This window comes from Mytilus galloprovincialis, chromosome 4 (assembly GCF_965363235.1).
Source record: "Mytilus galloprovincialis chromosome 4, xbMytGall1.hap1.1, whole genome shotgun sequence".
Classification (NCBI taxonomy): Eukaryota; Metazoa; Mollusca; class Bivalvia; order Mytilida; family Mytilidae; genus Mytilus; species Mytilus galloprovincialis.
The window spans coordinates 16203581-16224754 of NC_134841.1; the positions used below are offsets into that span (position 1 = coordinate 16203581).

A 21174-nucleotide genomic window follows, 5' to 3' on the forward strand; every position below is an offset into this window, starting at 1 on the left:
TCCTGTGTAATTTGATTTATTTTAATAGAAACTTCTCATGTCACATCACATAGTTTTTCTTGTACAATTGTCACTAAATGGTTAATGTCTTTGTCTAATAGATCCTGATCACCATTGTTGTGGATTAAATAGTCCCAGTGGATTCCTTCATCTAATCCACATTCAGATTCTGCATCATCTACACCTGTAATATAAATAGTACAAAACAATTTGGTAAAAGTCTGTTATAATATTTTTTCCATAACTTCATAAGGAATATTTCATCCTTATATTTGTAAGATTTAAAATACACTTTTTAACCTAAAAAATACTCAAGACAGTTAAATTTTCAAATTTAAAATGCGAGGCTCGCCAAGGGTTTAAAATATTTAAAAATTAGCTGTCGAGAGTGGATAAATATCGTATTACACGAGATTTGATGGTAGAGTCTGTTTCTCTAACGATTTTCAAACAATATGCAGCAAACGTATACCTTCTTTTCGAATGATCTGCAAAAAGATGTGTTCTTTCTATGTGACGTCATCAGGCATGGTCGCCTTTTTTCATGCCGTCACAATAGGAAATTCAGAGGAAAGCAAGAATAATCAGATTTTAACCAATGAAGATCAATGAGATCAAATGAACCACACGTTGATTATTTTTTTTTTTACAATGGGCGCAGAAAGGGATAAATTGACAAAGAATCAGAGAAAGAATAAGCCCCCTTTGATTGAAAAATATATAACTTTTTGCAAAAAACTGTAAAAAAATCCATTTACTAGAATTGTGCCCCTTTTCAAAAATCCTGGATCTCTTCCTGCAAAGAACCATCCTGTTAGAATCTACATGAAAATAATGCAATTCCTTATTAAAATTATTTTGGGGTCTTTATGTTATTCTTGCAAGATATGCGTTTACCAGTTAACTCAAACTGCCTTGTTTGCAGTTGCCCTTGTTGTTTTAATTTTTTATACCTGGAATCGAACGCAAATGTTTGCATAGATATATATTACAGGAATTTTTTATCATGATTGATAAAATACATATATCTTTACTTTGATTGAACAAAACAGAGAGTTTCAGTGTGAGCCAAGGCTCCGTGTTGAAGGGTGTACATTGACCTATTATGGTTTACTTTTATAAATTGTTTTTTGGATGGAGAGTTGTCTCATTGGCACTCATACCACATCTTCCTATATCTACTTCAAACAAGGTTATCTAGCAAAAGATTATTTTAGTACAATTCAATGATTTCCCTGTTTTTTGTACTCTACAAACAATGTTTGTGAAAGGCAAAAATTAATTAAACAATGTAAATTACTTCTGCCTTAGTACATATTTATAATCTATGAGCGTAGTATAAAGGTCCATGATAACTACTATTACCTAGTGTGAATGTAAACCCTCTGGATTTTCTAATACTTTCCTTTGCACATACTCTCACTGTTAATGTTCTGTCATTATAGTTTTCTTTGAAATAATCCACATCTGTTTTCCTACGGGCATCAGTAATAATCCAAATTTTCTTCAAATCTGCTTTTGATGTTGCTAAACGACAAAAGAATCCAGGGTCTTCTGTACGCTTATCTTCACCCCATTTAATCATATCAATTCTAAACTTCTCTTTGTACTCTGATGAATCCATGAGTTTTTCGAAATTCAAGTTATGATCCTGCAAGAAAAATACAATTCTGATGAGACAACCCCATGTAAATACAAAGCCTACTTCTGACAATCATACTTAAAATCCTTTTCCCAAGGCTGTATGTGATCTATTACAATATCTGACAATAATACTCTTATGTTTACTATAGAAAATCAATAGGAGTACACCATCAACTTGGGATAGTCACTTTTAGTGGTTGAAAGATTATGTAGTTAAAAAAATATGAGCTACATGCATATGGGACATTTTATAGCTGACTATATGGTATGGGTTGAACAGGAAATAAAATTTACTCATTGTTGGTCACTGTACAGAGACCTATTTAGGCAGCAACCATTTGATTTTCTGGGGGGGGGGGGGGGGGGGGGGGCTATGGATTTTTTTGGAAAAAAAAGTTTGTTTCCAGTTTTTGGAGAAAAAAATAATTTGTTTTTAATTCTGAGAAAAAAAAATTGTTTGTTTCCCCCTCAGCTGCCACTATATGTAATGCTAAAATTGAAAGAAAAAAATTGTTTTCGACTTGTCGTGAAAATAGATTGTTTTTCGCCGCAAAAAAAAGTTTGCCCAGAAAAAAAATCCATAGCCCCCCCAGAAAATCAAATGGTTGCTGCCTTAGCCCTATATTTGTTAATTCCAGTGTCATTTGGTCTCTTGTGGAGAGTTATCTCATTGGCAATCATACCACATCTTCTTATTTTCATAATTAATTCTATAAGGAATAGATGCTTACATACATTTGTACTATCATTAGTGGAAAAATTTACACCTCTGCACAAAAAAAGCTGTTTGGCCTCCTTCATTCTGTTAGCTTTAGGCTATTTAGAGCATTTGACAATTTTTTTTATTGTGCTCCCTGTAAATTTTGCCTATTTTCAACAATTGTTGCAATTTTTAGATGATTTATATCAGGTTAGTATTAAGGGGTACCTTCATGACGAATATTGGTAAAATTTCTTGCCAAATGACGTTAACAGTCATGACAGTAATTTTTGGTGTATGACGATAAAATGTACTGATTTTGACGCATCATCATGATGATGTTAAATTTTTTCCAAAAATGATGCTCACGATAATTACTTGAGTCCTCTGACGAATCACGATAAGGATATTTTAACATCACAGTAAAATTTTAACAAATTTGACGCTAACTGTAGCTGAAAATGACCGTATGACACCTGACTGTAAAGGGCATTACTACCCTTTTATAGAAGGTTGATACTATAACTCTGAAAGGGGATAGATAATTAAGATAACCATTTCCCAGAACTTTTAAGATACTGGAGAGAACAAGGTATTTTAAAAAATAGTAAGCTTGATCAGATGTCTTCTCACATCTAATTCTTTGATAATTCCTCTCACGATCAATGATTGTAAAATTTAACTACTGAGTAGCAAAAGACAATTGGTTTTGACCTTTAATAAAATATACAAATTGTTACCTATTTATACATGTTTAAATACTTTTCATCTAAATGAAAAAAATCTATGTGTTTCATTTTATTATTACAACTTGTTTAAAAATTATTAAACATTTTTGAATGGTTCTACTGGTATGCATTTATTTAAACTTTGCCATTAAAGGGGAGAAAATTCAGATAACCTTACTTTTATAAAAGAATGTTGAGAAGTTACTCATTTTATTTTTAGCAAGAAAACCAGTCCCATGACTCCAATATATCTTTATAAATTTTGAAAGCACATTTATGTGAATTACCTTTTCATTTATTATCTTAAAGTTTTATTTTTTGGTTTGGCTTTCTTTTTTTTTACCAATGTATTATGTTATACAAAATATAACAATTTTATATGTTTCTTGAAAAAGACTTGACCAATTCTTTTAATTACAATTTAAAAAAAAAGTATGATGTAAACTATATACGGCAAACTATTAAAGAATTCTATCAATTTTAATATTGACCTCTGATCTACCTTAAATAATACTCATTCCCAAAGTTCGTCAACAGTTGCTTTATAAAAAATTGATTCTTATATGGCTAGCTAAACTCAATATTGAGTACTGCAGAGCATAAAAATGCAGATTAATGTCAAATTCCAACATACCTCAGCATATTGTTTCTTCAATGGACCAGACAACTGGACACTGCTACACAAATGTTTTCCTATTCTGAAATTAAAAAGAAAATTCATGATTTTAGTAATAAATTGCTTTGCTAAGCCCAGCCTGATACGACCACACAGGTCGAACCCTGAACAGGACAAATTTGGACACAATATTCAAGTTTGAATCGATACTGTCTGACTTTGGATTGTGATCAAATTTTTGACATAATTTAGGTTTCTTACACACAAAAAGTGTGGTCAAAGGTCTTACAAATGTATTGCACAATACTGTGCAATTGAAGGTTTCTTCTTTCTTCTTGAATCTTTTCAAAAATTTGAAATTTGAAAAATTTTGAAAAAAAATATGAACCCATCCCCCAAAAATAAAATTGTGTACTAGTTCAGTAAAAACACTTTTTTAATCCCTCCTTGGAGCAATTACCCACAAACTCAATCCAAGCCTTTGTAGTATGGAAACTTGTAGTAAAATTTTCAAGAGGTCCATTCACTTAAACACAAGTTATTGTCTGTAAACTAGAAAATGATTGTTTTTGGCCCCTTATTTCTGCATGTTTGAGGCAATGCAATTACCCCAAAACTAAATCCAAGACTTCCCTTTGTGATATAAAATATTGTGGTACAATGTCAGAGAGATCCATACACTCACGCACTAGTTATTGTCCGGAAACTACAAAAATGCTTGTTTTTGGCCCTTTTTTGACACTTTATTCCTAAACTGTTGGCATCATAACCCCCAACATGAATCCCAACCTTCTACCTGTGGTATTAAATATTGTGGTATTTGTTCAGAGCAATGAAAATACTTATACACAAGTTCTTATCCTGAAACTAGAAAAATGCTTGTTTTGGGCCACTTTTGGGACCCTTAATTCCCCAAAATCAATCCCAACCTTCCTTTTGTGGTGTTGAACCTTCTTAATTTTTTTTATAGAGATCCATTACTTAAACTTAAGTTATTGTCCCAAAAAAAAATGTGTCTTCGGATGAAGACGCAGATGACGCTGAACCTGCAGTTGATGATGACATCATACGATCCCAAATTTTTTTTTTACCATCGTATAAAAAAATATGAAAAAAATATAAAAAAATAGTGGTATATATATGTATGTAGGACTCTGAACTTAGATGGTACTCTGAAACCGCGATGGTCACGCTGAGGTGGTGCGATGGTTTGACCATGAACATGATGAACGATGAAGTGCGTTTTTTATCACACTGAAGTGCGATTTTGGCATTGTGACGCTATCTTGTTGAAAGTAACGCCGAGGTGCGATGGTCTATACAATTTTTTTAAAAAGTTTTTTATATGTCGATGTGGAAGACAACTTGTATGTAAGAAGCAGTTTTCCAAGTTTTTAAGCTGATTGGTGGAAAGTTAACCTTCTGTAGCAATTTTTTTTAAATCTACAAAAGTTGTCTTTTTACGTATACGGTGGAGCATGACATTCTTTAAATACCATAGGCGGATCCAGGGGGGGCCCGGGCCCCCCTTTTGTGGGAAAAATTTTGTGGTTGATTATATAGGGAATCATTGAAGCATGACTGGAGCGGGCCCCACTTAGGTCAGTCAGCGGGCCCCCCTTAGGAAAAGTTCTGGATCCGCCACTGAATACATACGGGTTAGCAGACATACTCTCCGTTTTATAATTATTATTACGGTAAACGATGATCTTATAAGAGGAACAAAGTACAGATAAAATGTTAATTTAGAATTATAATGTCCACAAAAAAGTCATGTAGAAAATCAAAGTGGACGATCTCTCATTTAGTATGCAACTGTAATTAAGGACAGACCTAGCAAATAATGAATGTAGATTTATATACAGTAACTAACTATTATATGTACTGCTCGAAATAATCTGTATAATTTTAAACTCGCCATCATGCGTTTGATAGACCATTGCACATTAGCGAAAATTAAAAATATTTATAACCAAGATAACAGGCAATACAAATTTTACATGTTATACCTATTGACTTCCTTTTATTTCTCCCACTTACTTACTTAATGATACTTAATGATGTTTTCCGGTACAGGATCCTCACGGTTCCTCTCCACCAAACTCATATGTTTGATTGTTATCTCTATTATTTCTGTTGCTGCTTCCGGTTATTTCAGCTCAATAAAAATCAGAATAATAGATTTCTTCGTATTCCCAGTACTTATCTAATCTATTTTTAAATGCGTTTATAGATGGGGCTTTTGTTACTTTATCCGTTAACTTGTTCCATAATTTGGCAATTCTTACTGAAAAGCTGTTTTTCCTCATGCAGACTTGTTTTGAATCGTTGGTGAATGATTTTATCAACTTTGATAATTAACATGAAGGTTTTTAACTTTTCATATGTTGACATGTCTGGACCTTGATTGATTACAATACATTAAGCATTTTCCTTATTGTTGAAGGTTTCAATGTGACCTGTGGTTGTTTACACTGAAAACTGGGAAAAAAGGGGGCTCACACTAGGTGCTCAGGTCATGCTGGAGTATATCATTTATTTATTGTCAAGCAGTCCATATCCTTATCTTTTTATAATTCTAAATCATGTTACCTATTACACATTAATGATGCCACATAGTCTTTTCCAGATTTCCTTTTACCACTAATAACAAACACTTTTTCCGGAATTTTATCCATACTAAAATTCGTACAAATCTGAAAACCTCCAGCATACTAAATTTTACAAGTTCTGTCTCAAATGGAAAACAGACACATTTTACTTATAATCCGTAAAATATTTCATGGTATAAATGTATAAGACTTCAAAACAAGAACATAACACAATCTTTCGCTCAACTTATATCGAGCAGGGGTGTTCCGCATTTGGTTTTAGGTTTAAATGTTTCCACATGCTTCCGGATATTGCAGAACATTTCTAATTTTTCTTCACTTCTAAAGTTTACTATTGAAACGAATGGTAAGTGACTGCATTATACAATCAATAGTTGTTTTATTACAGTGTGACAAAGACAGGTCGGAACATATATCATGACAATATTGCGAATAAAAGAATATGTCATTTTATTAAATTTACTGTTTGCAAAAGTATAAATTACTCTAAATTATAGGGATTTTCTGGTAACTTAACGGAAAACCCTTGCCGTTTTTGGCACAACCTTTTTGATCTTTTGGTCCTCGATGCTGGTCAACTTTGTACTCGTTTCGGCTTTCAAACTTTTGTATCTGTGCGTCACACATAGGTCTTGTGTGGACAAAATACACTTCTGGCGTATTAAAATTTTGAACTTGTTGCCTTTTGTTGGCTGTTGTTCGTGTGATTCTTTGTCAATTGTGTTCTCCAATTTATTTATATTGTAGTCCTGTGTTGTCATTTTGATGTTATATTTCACATGGCCATAAAAGTGCGAGGTTTGGCATGCTGCAAAACCAGGTTCAACCCACCATTTTTTCCTTTAAAAATGCCCTGTACCAAGTCAGGAATATGGTCATTGTTATATTATAGTTCGTTTCTGTGTGTATTACATTATAACGTTGTGTCGTTTGTTTTCTCTTATTTTTGAGTGTAAATTCACATTGCGATAAGACGTGTCACGGTACTTGTCTATCCCAAATTCATGTATTTGGTTTTGATGTTATATATATATGTTATATTTGTTATTCTCGTGGGATTTTGTCTATATGTGTTACATTTTAGTGTTATGTCGTTGTTCTCCTCTTATATTTAATGCGTTTCCCTCGGTTTTAGTTTGTTATCCCGATTTTGTTTTTTGTCCATGGATTTATGAGTTTTGAACAGCGGTATACTACTGTTGCCTTTATTTATGGTGACAGCAACCCCATTTTGCCATTGACAATGGCATTGACAGTCAGATACACAATAGTAAGTCATTACATGTTGAGGGCAACATATATGCGTAGGACTCATAGTTGTGGTGGGACGCTGAAGTCTGATGTTCATGCTGAAGTACAAAGGTCTGCGCTGAAGTGCCACTGCCACAATGTTAACTGATTTTTGAAGCCTAGACTTATTTACACTTGTACAGTTATATGCAAATTTATCCGCCATTACGTAAAATCACAGATTCCCAGCGACCTAGACCCTTCCTTTTTTGGGGAAAATTTTGTTGATTATATTGGGAATTACTGAAGCATGACTGAAGTAGGCCCCCTTATTACATGTAGGTCAGTCAACCCCCACCCCCCTTTAAATAAATCAAAAGTTCTGCATCTGCTACTGAGTTAAGTCAACCTCTTTTCATCTTTATGTATTAAGGATGTATACAAAGAATTGTCTATAGAATTTGAATGAATGGATTTTGAACAATCATTTTACATGTATTATATACATGATGTAAGAACCCTATTAATTTTAAGGCCTAATTTTAACTTGCTGGTTTGTAATAAAATTGACAAAAACAATACATGACAGTCTTGAAGTTGGGCTGACTGACAGGCAAGCAACATAGCTGTACTTCATGTAACCCTTCTATTTTTAAGCAGTTAAGCTGCTTTATGCGAGCACCCTAGATTTATGTGCTACCCAATAAATGCTGAAATATGTGTCACTTTTATTATCTGGCTGGCTATCATGTTATTTATAACTAATTGGACACTTTTTTCATACTTTTTATTCTGGAATAAAAAAAATATTACCATAAAAACGTTAAATGGTCGTCGATTTTCCCAAAAGTTTTGAAGTTGCACACAGGAAGTAGTGCTCGATAGAAATCCTTCTATAGTTTTTTATTCCCTGTGCTGTTGGTTAAGATGTGAAAGAACAATTGTATGAAATATTTGATCGCCGAAATTCTATAAAGATGAGTCGTTTACATTTCCCAAATGGCAAAAGTCGTATGAATATTGTTTGTTATCGATACGTATAATTACATACGTCAGTAGTCTATTAATCAGCTGATGTAAGTTGGCGGCAATTTTAAATTACATAGAAAACGGAATTTACGTACCTTTTAAATTGGGAGGATTCTGATGATACATAGGTACTTTATTATTAATCATTTTATTCGTTTTTTGTCTGAAATGATTGAGATTATTTAAATCATCTTAATTCAGTAATCTCAAATGTATGCTCATTTGTATTCTTGTTAATATTATTCCGTTATCTCGCAAATGACCTCCTTCATGCTTGTCAAATAAAGTTGTTGTTATTGTAGTTTTCTGATTGGTCAATGTCAAGGTCATTTTAAGATTGTTTCGCTTTGGTGTTACAATGTAACATAATGCTACACGTGCTTTGATTTACCTCAATGTGCTTCAATAAATATTGAGATTAAAACTTTAATAACTGTTTTCTAAAGGACGGCATTATTTAACTTACAAAGTCGCATATTCTGTAAAATATTAAGTCCGAATCTGTGACGCGTATCACACCGTATTTGTTTTTGATTTTCAAGGACTTTTCGATTTCCGGTACAGAAAAATACGACTTTTTTGTTATAATGTTTCTTTTTATAATTTTTCACATTTAAACACTCGTTAAGTGTTCTTGAATCAGTTCTATGCGGTTCCTTCAGCAACTTTATGCTGGTAAACGATTTCCCCATGAAAATAATGTGAAAAGAAATCGCATGATACGATAAAAAGGTTATAACGACTAACAAGGCTCGAGAAACGTTTATGTTTTCAACAAGTTGAAGTTACAAACAAGTTTTTCTTAATTCCTACTATTACAGTTATTTAAAGTTTAAATAAATGTTTTTTTATAATGATATTAGTAATTGAAGACAGTTAAACCGTAATCAAGATATTTTAATTCAGTTATAATTTGAGACGTTAATCATGTTAATAAAATGGCACTAGCTACGGTTACATGTAAATGTAACAATAATAAAGAATATTACTGTTACATTGGAGACTAAATGCCGGAATGCATGTTTGGGTAAGGACCTGTTTAATTACAAATGTAACAATAATTATTGAGGCTATACATTGCGTTATTGTTACATGAAAAACAGTAATGTACGATGGGACTAGAAATATGTACTAATAATAAAAGTTGAAGACATTTATTTTATATTTACAATACATACATTTATTACATACAATTTATTTACTGTAATTTTTTATTTACAATGACAATTTCTACAAATTCAGTAAGTGTTTTTTAAAGTCCGACACATTTTTGATGAACGAAATTACGTCCTCCACTGATACGTGTACATACAGAAGTTCTTAGTATTTAAGTGACAGTTAGCAAACTTTGCTTTTGATGTATCAATTTGTATAGCTGTATGAAATTTATGTCTTGATATTGTTTTAGTTTCGTTTAAAACGCATCCCAAGTTTTAATGTTTTTCATCCTAAACAAATTGATTCAAAGTATAATGACAGTAATAAGGGAAGGTGTGCAGTTAAATACTTTAAAAAAGTGAAACCATTGAACTATATTTTTCGCCTTTGGCACTCCTAATCTTGAGTAGTATCTTTAAGAACATCAAAACCATTAATACGTAAAACTATTCAAGTTATACACCATTTGTTGAATAATAATATTTATTTTTTATCAGTATCAGGGGCGGATCCAGCTATTTGATAAAGGGGGGGGGGGGGGGTTTCCAACTATATGCTCCCATTCAAATGCATGGAAAGGTGCATTTATAATGTGGCGGCTTAAACATCTTAACTGGCAAAAAACTCTCCCCTAACATTGGACAGTGTATGTGTATAATCTCAGACATTGAATCTTTATAAATATAAATTGGAAATAACTTTTGAAAGTGGTAGGATTGCATAACATAAACATTACTGTACAAGCATTATTCATGGTATTTGATACTTTAGAAATAGCTGAGAACAATGCCTTAGATAAATATTTTGACTAATTTTTTACACTATTTATCTGAACTTTGCCTTTGGGTTTTTGATTAACTGCCTATAGCACCCTTTGGTGCTTTGATTTTCTAAACAATTATTCTAGTGATGCATATTTTTGACATAAATTCTAATATGACGTGCTTCTTTAGCTTTGTAAACAACACTGGGCCACAATTAAAAATATTTTGGTTTGCCCAAACCCTACCCAAAGGTTGAGACAGTGGGTAGGTAGGTAGGCATTTTCTTTTTTTTTTTCAAAAAGAGAAATTGAAGTATCGGGTGTTTATTAGTCTTCATGCCTATCTGATTAAAAAAAAACTTCTTCAAATCAGGAAAATAAAAGAATTTGAGCAGGCAGCTTTTTTCTGGGTAGGTAGCGTTTGGGCAAACAAACCTATTCTTTTTTATGGCCCTGTGATAAAATTCTCGATAAAATATACTTAGAGCAGACTCCGAGATATACATAATAATGGCTGTTACAATATACTTGCCACGTAAATCTACATGTATTGGATCCTATTTGCAGACCCTCTGCCGATTTTATTGTTTTAAAAAGGGCAATTAAAAAAAGACAAAATAACTTTTTTTCTTATTCGTATGCATAATAAAAAGAAGTAATGCACAAGAGCTCAGAAAAATCAACAAAATAAAAATTAATTAAAATTCCGCGAAAGTCTAATAATCTTTTTGGCGCATTTAAGTCATTTCAAAACATGACGTCATACAAATGAAACCGCTAAAGTTGAAAGTTTTCTGCTGCGTGAATTATCGGAATTCGAATGATATTGTATTAAAACTGATTTTTTGAGGTAGGTTTTGTTTTATTTTCTATTCTATTGCATTATTCGCTAGTGTTGTTCCGATGATCGGAATAAGTCGGAAATCAGTTGGTTGAGCCTAGCGATGTCGATAATCGATTGGGATTTTGTTCAATCGATTGTCGTTTAAGTTTCCGGACCTTTAACTTATCAACTTCCGGTCCGTTTGCGGTTTGCATTTTATATGCACAGTCAAACAAATTATAACAAAAAATATCAGTCGATGACAATAACAATGTCAAACATCCTATAATTAAAAGACATAACCAATTTCCTTCTTTATAAACGTGACAAAAGCATTGACTATAATACAGATTGAGGGAATGTTATTTAAAATTAATAACTTTGTATGAAATACTTTCTTTCAATACCGGTACATAAAATCCTTCTGATTTTAGACAAAATAATTTCTTTGCTTCATTAGAACGTTTTGCAAATTGCCTTTTATTAATGTTTCATCCATTTGTAGCATCAAAAACATCATATTCCTTTCCAAATTGCTCGTCAGACATCGTTTATTTTTGTAAATTTTCTGAAATTTGTCCGCCGTTGAAAAATATAAAAATCACAAATCGGATACGGTTCAACTCTGTAATAATTCCGCATTCTTGCAATTATAAGTTCAGACTCACGAATGACACAATATACAGAAAAATAATGATCACAAAAGTGAATAATTTTAAGCATTCTATGCGAATTTACAGACATTGGCTTAATCCCCTTTGTTTACTGTATATATTTCAATGCAAATGCATTGTTTTATTTTTTTCTGTTAATTTTAAATTTCTTAAAGTTTAAAACTTTATATATCTTTTCTTAATTAGAAGCATTCAAATGTTTATACAGCTATGTTATTGAATTGTAATGTGAGTTACACCATTGAAATTTAGAAATGTTAGAGTCACTGTTGGTAATTAATGTTGTAATTATGGGATAAAATATGTTCAATCTGAATCTTGATTCTTATTAATTCATTGTTTTAATTGCTAAATAAAATATGAAAAGGAAACAAAAGTTCAAATATGAATATATAAACTCTGCAATGATATGGAATAAACACATTAGACATGTACAATGAGACTAAATGCATGATTTCATTTTAAAAAACTGCAAGGTATTATGATGCGATTATAACCGATAGTCGGTTGGTTGCTGTCAACCGATTGTAATAGATAATAGGTTGGTGATTTCAAACGATTATCCAACACTATTATTCGCATATTTACTCGTTTCAGCAAGTCAACATGGCGGCTCCTTAGTTCTAACTTTACAAAATGTCAGCTTTGGATTTAACGGAAGCTTACGAGAAAAACATGTAAATTAAAAATGGGCAATGTTGGGTTTAAGAATTTAAAGAATTAAAATTTTGTTTTCTAGCAATTATTCACGAACTAACTTATGCAAGCTACATATTTATAAAGATATTTGAGCTTTATCTAGCAGGGAGTAAAAAAGAACAGCCACACACACAGCATACCCACCCTCGCTTCAGTTTTTTAATGACCGTATTTGTCCTATTAGAATCGAAATAATTCATGGAAGCTATATATTGTTGGAAATTTACACATGGCCTGGGCCGTGATATTCGTAACGCTCAGGATAAAATTCGAATATCACGGCCCAGGCCATGTGTAAATTTCCAACAATATATGGCTTCCATGAATTATTTCTTAAATAAAAATGGCTAAATAGGTAAGTTTGATTAAATTTGTTCTTTTGTCTTTTAAAGTGAGATTGAATATGTTTTAAAATGAGTCTTTCCTCCTCCATTGTCAAAACTAGCAGTTGCTATTTACAGTAACCTGCAACATTTGATGCACCAAATAATATACTAAATTTAATACACATGTATTTAGCTCAGGAAAGATTTCTAAATATCATTGAAATATTTTTTATACGTCGTATATTGGTATCATGTGGTCGTCAGCGTCATCCAAAGACGGATGGTTTCAAGATAATAACTTAAGTATAACTATAAGTAAATAGAAATCAATAAAATTTTAACACAAGGTTTATGACCATAAAAGGAAGGTTTGGATTGATTTTGGGGGTTTTGGTCCCAACAGTTTAGGAATTAGGGGCCAAAAAGGGAAACAAATAAGCATTTTTCTTGGTTTTCCCACAATATCTTTAGTATAAGTAAATAGAAATTTATGAAATTTAAACACAAGGTTAATGACCACAAGAGGAAGGTTGGGATTGATTCTGGGAGTTTTGGTCCCAAATTAGGAATCAGTGATATTGTTTGCCGTAAATTACTGGAGAAAAAAGGCTTTTTCCCCTGGAGATGAATCCCAATTTGAAAAAAAAATGGCTTAAAATTATTCCCCTTAAGATAACTTTTCCCCCTAAAAGTGCAGTATTAGTAGTAATTGTGCATGAATACAAACTGAAATACACTCATTGCTCATGCCTAAAATGACTATATGTGCAGATTTGAGGGTCTATTTATGTATTATCACTGACAAGAAGGGGTCTTATTTCTACATGTTCTAATGAGGGTTTACCTCTTGATAGGGGATCTGCAAATTGAAGTTCCAGTCAAATTGGTGGCTTATTATGAATCTCCCAATTTGATAAAATTGACACATATTTTCCCAATAAACAAGGGTAGAGGTAGTTTTGAAAAAAGCCAACAATATCACTGGGAATTAGGGGCCAAAAGGGTCAAAAATTAAACTTTGTTTGATTTCATCGAAAATTGAATCATGGGGTAATTTGATATGCTAAATCTAACTGTGTACTTAGATTCTTAATTTTTGGTCACATTTTCAAATTGGTCTACATTAGAGTCCAAAAGGGTCCAAAATTAAACTTTGTTTGATTTCATCAAAAATTAAATTATTGGGATTATTTGATATGCTGAACATGCTGAATCTAACCACGTATTTAAATTCTTACCATGTATTTAGATTTTTGATATTTGGGCCCTTTATCAAACTGGTCCACATTGAGTTCTTAAGGGTCCAAAATTGAACTTTATTTGATTTCATAAAAAAATGAATTCTTGGGGTTCTTTGATATGTTGAATCTAACCATGTATTTAGATTTGGGACATTGGACCATAATATTACATGTATTACAAATGTATTAATAGGTAAATGTCCAATTCAACAAATTTTATAAGTTCTTAGACCACATTCATTCTGTGTCAGAAACCTATTCTGTGTCAACTACTTATTCACAATCCAACTTCAGAGCTGTATCAAGCTTGAATGTTGTGTCCATACATGCCCAACTGTTCAGGGTTTGACCTATGCGGTCGTATAAAGTTGCAACCTACGGAGCATCTGATTTTATTTAAACTATGAAAATACAACAAAACTAATGGGAATTCAGCAAATCAGAAAGAAAACCAGAGGAGGTAGATGTTACACATGCATTGTTATCATGATTACATTGTACTTTAAGTTTTAATATTTTGTTTCCCAACATCATAAAATCATTATTTTTATCATCATATTATCATTTTATTTCAGATCTTTTCCTAATGGAATATATAAGAAATGATCAAGACGTTTGGATTATGTAGACCATTATATACCTCACAGTATCAAAAAGATCTATTAAGGTTTATGTGTACAACAGTAAAACCAGGCAGTACAGAGAAAATGGAATGTAAAACTGTCAAAGAAGAAAAGGCAGAGGTTCTGATAGAATGTAATACTGTCAAAGAAGGGAAAGCAGAGGTTCTGTATCCTAAGAATGTTTTCTATAACCCAGTACAGGAATTCAACAGAGATCTATCAGTTGCTGTTATATCTCAGTTTGCTAGAGACAGGTTAACAAATCCTACAGATGGTAAAAAATCTAAACAATCCAAGGTCAAAGAGGAAACTGACTGTATGGAAATTGATGGAAAAGATGAAAACAAAGAAACTATTGCTATTGTCAAGAATGAAAAGATAGGCACTACTGACAAGGTCCAGGATGAAAATAAAGTTGAGTTAGAACCTGGAAAGAAGTATGACAATGGAATTAAAATTTTAGAAGGATTATCAGCTTCAGGACTGAGGTCAGTGAGATTTGGATTGGAAATTCCTGGTGTCAATTCCATTATAGCTAATGACTTTGATGAAAATGCTGTTTCTTTTATCAATAAAAATATTGAAAAGAACAATCTTCAGGAACTGCTCAGTTCAAGCTGTGATGACGCAGCTATGGTAATGTACAGAAATAGGAATCCCAGGGACCATTTTGATGTAATTGACCTTGACCCCTATGGAAGTCCTTCAAAGTTTTTGGATGCCACTGTTCAAGCTGTTAAAGATGGGGGTTTACTGTGTATAACATGTACAGATGCTGCTGTTTTATGTGGGAATGCAGGTGAAACTTGTTACTCTAAATATGGAGCAATGTCCTTGAGAACTACATCATGTCATGAAATGGGTTTGCGTATAATTCTACAGTGTATAGAATCACATGCTAATAGATACTCAAGATACATTGTACCTTTAATTTCACTCAGCATTGACTTTTACTTCAGAGTTTTTGTTAGGGTGCACACAGGTCAAGGTAAAGTGAAAAGGTCAGCTAGTAAAATGGCTATGGTTTATAGCTGTAATGAGTGTAAGTCATTCTCTCTACAAAGAATTGGTGCCTTGATACCCACCAAGGGAAGTAACTTCAAGTACAGTCCAGCTACAGGCCCTCCGGTTACAGATAAATGTGAGCATTGCGGAAGTAAGCATCACATTGGTGGACCTATATGGGCAGACCCTATTTGTGACATTGATTTTATTGACAGGGTTATAAACAGAGTCAATGACAATAAAGATTCCCTGAAAACATCAGAGAGAATTGTGGGAATGTTAACTCTACAGAAAGAAGAGTTACAAGAAGTTCCACTTTACTTCAAGCTAGATTCACTGTTTGGGTTTGTGCATTCTGAAACCATGCCACTTATACAGTTTAGGTAAGTGTGTATTAATAGTATGTGTATCACAAAGAAAACAAATTATACAGAAAATAATTGTCAAAAGTTTCTATATAGTTTAATACTTATGGCAATGTATGACTTGTGATTATAATACACAATGTTTTTATTTCACTGTCATGTTGATCAAAAGTTTCTATATAGTTTAATACTTATGGCAATGTATGACTTGTGATTATAATACACAATGTTTTTATTTCACTGTCATGTTGATATTCTTTACACAAAAAATGAAGATTTGAATCCTAAATATCAAAATTTAATGCTTAATTTAGAAAATAAATTAGATTAGAAATACCGTAGATACTCGCTTATAAGTCGGAAGTTTGGGAGTAAAATTCAGAATCCAGAGAGGGGTACCGACTTATAAGCGAGATCCCGAGACCAGAGGAAAAATCCAAGCTTGAGAAAAGTGGTCAGGAGTGAATTTCCTGGTCAAAACTACGTCGGTGATTGCCAAACCTACATAAATCCTTGAATACAAAGTTTTTGTTGAAAATAAATGACTACAATACTGTCTTTGTGTTTTATTTGTTCTTTGTTAACTTTTTTCTGTCAATTTGTGTTGAATTTCCGACTGTTTCCGGTTGTGTATTGATTTTCATGGTCAAATGGTTTGTGCATAAACCCAAAAGAAAGAGCCAAGAACCAAAAATGAAAACGAGATAACAATGTACCAACTATGTAAAAGGATGTACAGCCATTACCAGTCATGCTATTCTTGACCTTTTTGACCATTTAGAATATAGCCTGAGTTCATTTTGAAATGTATAGGTATGAGATCCAGTTATGGGGTTATGTATATAATTGAAATTGATTATTTTTAACATACCAGTATTGAAATCATTTGATATCAAGTTTTCAATTAAGATTAATGTTCATGATTTTATGGGTTGTCTTTTCATCTGTCATGTCTGTAATGCTTTGTAACTTTTGCAATTCAGATCAGCCTTATTAAATGCAGGATACAGAGTTTCATTGTCACATGCTATGAAGAATTCCATCAAGACAGATGCTCCTCACAATGTGTTATGGGTAGGTCCTAGAATGTATGAAATTAGATATTCTAAATAATAAAATATTTATCTATATCAACATGACTTAATGTACATGACCATGATCAATTTCATAAATTTCATAAATGTTTGATTACACACATAAATGTATGATATTATAGAGGGATCATAAAGTGTTTATCAATAAGAATTATGGTGGAAAACTTCACATGTAAAAGCAAAACTTGTGTAAGGCATTTCAAACACAAATGTACAACACCAGAAGCATTGTCAAAACTTTAAATATATATGGTTACAAGTACTAGCATATACACCCAGCAAAAATCAAATGAAAATAGAATATTTTGAATTATTTGTATGTAGAATTTGAGATGATTTAGATACCATCTTTATGGGAACATTTAAGTTAAGTTTTACATTAGTTAGCTTTATGCTGATAATTGATAATCATACTACGGTAACCATGTTTTGCATTTTATTCAACAGGACATTATCAGAACTTGGGTTAAAGATCATCCTGTTAAACCAGTAAGATATGAAGATACTGCAATAAAAACCTTACTTGAAAAAGAATGTACTACTAAGGTATCATTTGAGGAACATCCCGAGGCTAATCCTAAATCAAGGAAAGATGGACTGCTTAGATATCAGGCCAATCCTGAACCACACTGGGGACCCAAGCCAAAAGCTACACGTGCCATGTCAAACGAGTTACAGGAGGAAAGAAAAAGGAATTTACAAGGCAAAAAGAGTAAACAGGTCATTTCTTTTTCATCAAATATATAAGTTTTTAATAAGCTAAAAGAGAGGTGAAAGATATCAAAGGGATAATCAAACTTATAAAGCCGAAAAACGACACAAACGACACTATCGCAAAAAAAAAAAAACTCTTAAAAAAAAAAAAACACTATACAGACAAGCAACAGTATACAACACATTAGTTAGAAAACTAAAAACTGACCACCAGGAAACCTGCTCAAAACCGTGGGTGATCGCAGTTGCTTTAGAAGGATAAGCAGATCCAGCTCCAAATGTTGCCCCTATCATGTTACTAAATTGTAAAACAGGTGTTTATAAAGTTGTATGGGAGTAATAGACTGGCATGATGATACAGTTATTAATCATTAGTTTTAAATTCATAAAATTTAGACGTATTTCTTTACAAATTTCATTTTGTGTTATAGACATCTGAATTGATGATCATGTTACTGTACGAGTAATGAATGTATTTGATAATTTTAAAGAAAATATTCTTTGCATTGAAATGAATGTTGAATTTTTAACAGAAGGATCAGATGAAGGAAGAGGAAGGAAATGATGCAAAGGAGTCAGATAGCAGTAATGAAGAGGTGAAGAAAAGAAAATTATGTGGTAATTTAAAGCAAAAGACTGTTGCATTGGATAGTTACAAAATTTGGCATTATATTAGTTTAAGAAATTGATTAAATATTTTTCTTGAATGTAAATCAAATGTCAAAATTGCTTTTCCACTACATTTTTCCTTCAAAGTTTACTGAACCATATACCCAAAGCTCACTTCTGCATGTGTACAATACGTGCTACAATTTTAATAAACTTAAATGATATGTTTATATTAGAATGTCTTTGACAAGTTCTAAAATCAGTGTCAATCAATAAATTTAAAAGTTATGCCCTTTGAATTATTAATTATATGGAAATTGCCTTACAGATTTTTTATGAAATTTATTTCATCAATGTATTCGAAGAGTTCAAACATCAGTGCAAATCAATTATTTATTAAAGAATTATGGGCTTTGAAAATATTGATTATATAGAAAATTGCATTGTTAGCATTTTCATGTGTTCAGTTCCTTCCAGAAATTTATGAAACTATATCATAGGTTCATATCAGCAATGCCTTTAAAACTTTCATAAATAAGTTCTGAACAAATATATTTTGAAATTTTAGCCCCATGGAAATAATAACTGTAATGGAAATCACATTGCATTTGCTCTAAAGCCTTCATTTCTCAAATTGATAAAAAAAGTTTTAAAGAACAAAAACAAGTGCCTTTTTCAAAAGTTATTTTCCTTGTACCTTGGATTGATAAAATATTTGCAACACGGCATACATTGAAATCTTTTATTAGTCACCTACTGAAGAAGTTGAAGGGGACTTCAGGTTTGCACTTGTCTGTCTGTCTGTTCTTGTTTTTTTCGTGCTTGAAGATATTGATTTGATATTTGGTATATTTTTTATCATGACAAGTTACAGATCAAATTCAAATGTTTTTCTTTTCTGATGATTTTGTGCAGACTTATGATCCTTGGACTTAGAAAATTCACTCAAATAATCAGTTCTCCACATTTTTTTTTATCATGCTTAAAGACATCGAATTGATAATTGGTTTATAGTTTTTTCATGACAAGTTACAGATGAAGTTCATATTTTGTTTCGATCTAATGATTTTATGCATAGTAATGGTCCTTGGACTTAGAAAATTAACTGAAATGATCAGTTTTCCACACTTTTTTTCGTCATGCATGAAGATATTGACTTGATATTTGTTATACAGTTTACACCATGAAAGGTTAAAGAGCAACTTAACATTTTTTCTTGAAAGATTAATTTTTTAACTGGCAGGGGACTATGTATTACCGTGCAATACTCTTAGAATGCTTGTTGCATTGATTTTATGGAGTAAGTTATTAGACTATCATCTTAATTTTACTTGTCAAATCAAATTCATTGTTAGGTATTTATAATTAACATTCTTTTATAATGTTTGCTAAAAAGTAAAGAGTTTTTTTTACCTTGAAAAGGAAAGAAACTTGGAAGACATGCATTTTCATATAAAAAAATTTTCATTTTGTTATTTTCATGTCCCTCATGAAGTTATAAAATTTTTATAACACGTTATATTTCTTTATTATTTTACAGAAAGTGAGTTAGCAGATCAAGATCAGGAAAATAGTGCTTGTCAGAATGTGGTAGGTAACAATTATAAAAGATGCAGAAACATTGGATTTACATCTAAGCAGAAGTCAATCATAAGATTTGTGCAAACTTGAAATTTTATAACACACTAGCTATGTAGACACACCTTATTATTCGTTGAATACCAAATTTTGTGGGGTCATGGGTACAGGTGAACCATGAATTCAAATGTTCAATGAATAACCAATTTTTATTAGTCTTTGTATTAAGTGATTGGCAAAACTACAAAATCAAATATCCACAAAAAGGCAAGTTTCCCTCAATCAACAAAAAATGATACCCATGAAAATAAATTAATCCACAGAATGCCCATGTTTACCATTTACTGCAGTACCAAGAAAGATAACTGGCATACATTTTACTATAGTTTTTATAAGTGATTGGAGTTATCTTTAACTTCAACAGCATATTTTATAATACATTCTATTGAATTTATCTCTTGCCATTTAAGGGGCCAGATGAACATGGTGATATAATTATATATTAGTTTCAGCATCCTTTCAATTATCAAACCACTTTTCATGACTCCATTGCTTTTTGTGTATTTAGTAACATATTATCTGAAATATAATGGAGATTATTACATCATAGCAAAAAATGAATATTGAAAATGACATTTTTTTGTATGGTATTGTGTATTAATTTATGATAAAAACAGATTAAAATATTTGCAGGAAAAAGCAAGCCCTAAACATAAAAAGCAGGCCTCTTGGATAACAGCAAAAAACCCTGAAGAAAGGAGGAAAGATCCATGCAGACACTTTATAAAAAGGGGAATGTGTAATTATGGAGATAAATGTCAATTTCTGCATTGTGTACCATCTCATCAAACACCAGAGGGATATCCAAGATATTAGAACTCAAAGTGTTATGTTGATTGTTACTGTTTTTATGTCTGCAATGAAATAAAAGTTAATTTAAGTA

The 21174-nt window shown here is 31.9% G+C and overlaps 2 protein-coding genes across 4 annotated transcripts; one reads left to right on the top strand and one right to left on the bottom strand.

Annotated features, from left to right (window-relative positions):
* Positions 1-6424, bottom strand: LOC143071479 (phosphomevalonate kinase-like). 2 transcript variants are annotated; one of them, XM_076245795.1, is made up of 4 exons: positions 6281-6424; positions 3707-3770; positions 1366-1651; positions 1-184 (listed from the first exon to the last, which is right to left on the bottom strand). In XM_076245795.1, exons 1-4 carry the CDS (start codon positions 6364-6366, stop codon positions 36-38), a joined length of 585 nt encoding a protein of 194 aa, XP_076101910.1. In that variant the 5' UTR covers positions 6367-6424; the 3' UTR covers positions 1-35. The 2 variants fall into 2 exon arrangements, with proteins under 2 accessions (XP_076101910.1, XP_076101911.1); XM_076245796.1 differs by lacking the exon at positions 6281-6424 and adding an exon at positions 5743-5810.
* Positions 6425-6519: 95 nt separating this feature from the next.
* LOC143071477 (tRNA (guanine(26)-N(2))-dimethyltransferase-like) lies at positions 6520-21174 on the top strand. 2 transcript variants are annotated; one of them, XM_076245793.1, is made up of 7 exons: positions 6520-6646; positions 14819-16254; positions 17220-17310; positions 17778-18050; positions 18578-18662; positions 20194-20243; positions 20925-21174. In XM_076245793.1, the coding sequence occupies exons 2-7, from the start codon at positions 14846-14848 to the stop codon at positions 21105-21107; spliced, it is 2091 nt and encodes a 696-aa protein (XP_076101908.1). In that variant the 5' UTR covers positions 6520-6646; positions 14819-14845; the 3' UTR covers positions 21108-21174. The 2 variants fall into 2 exon arrangements, with proteins under 2 accessions (XP_076101908.1, XP_076101909.1); XM_076245794.1 differs by having other exon boundaries at positions 18578-18640; positions 20925-21062.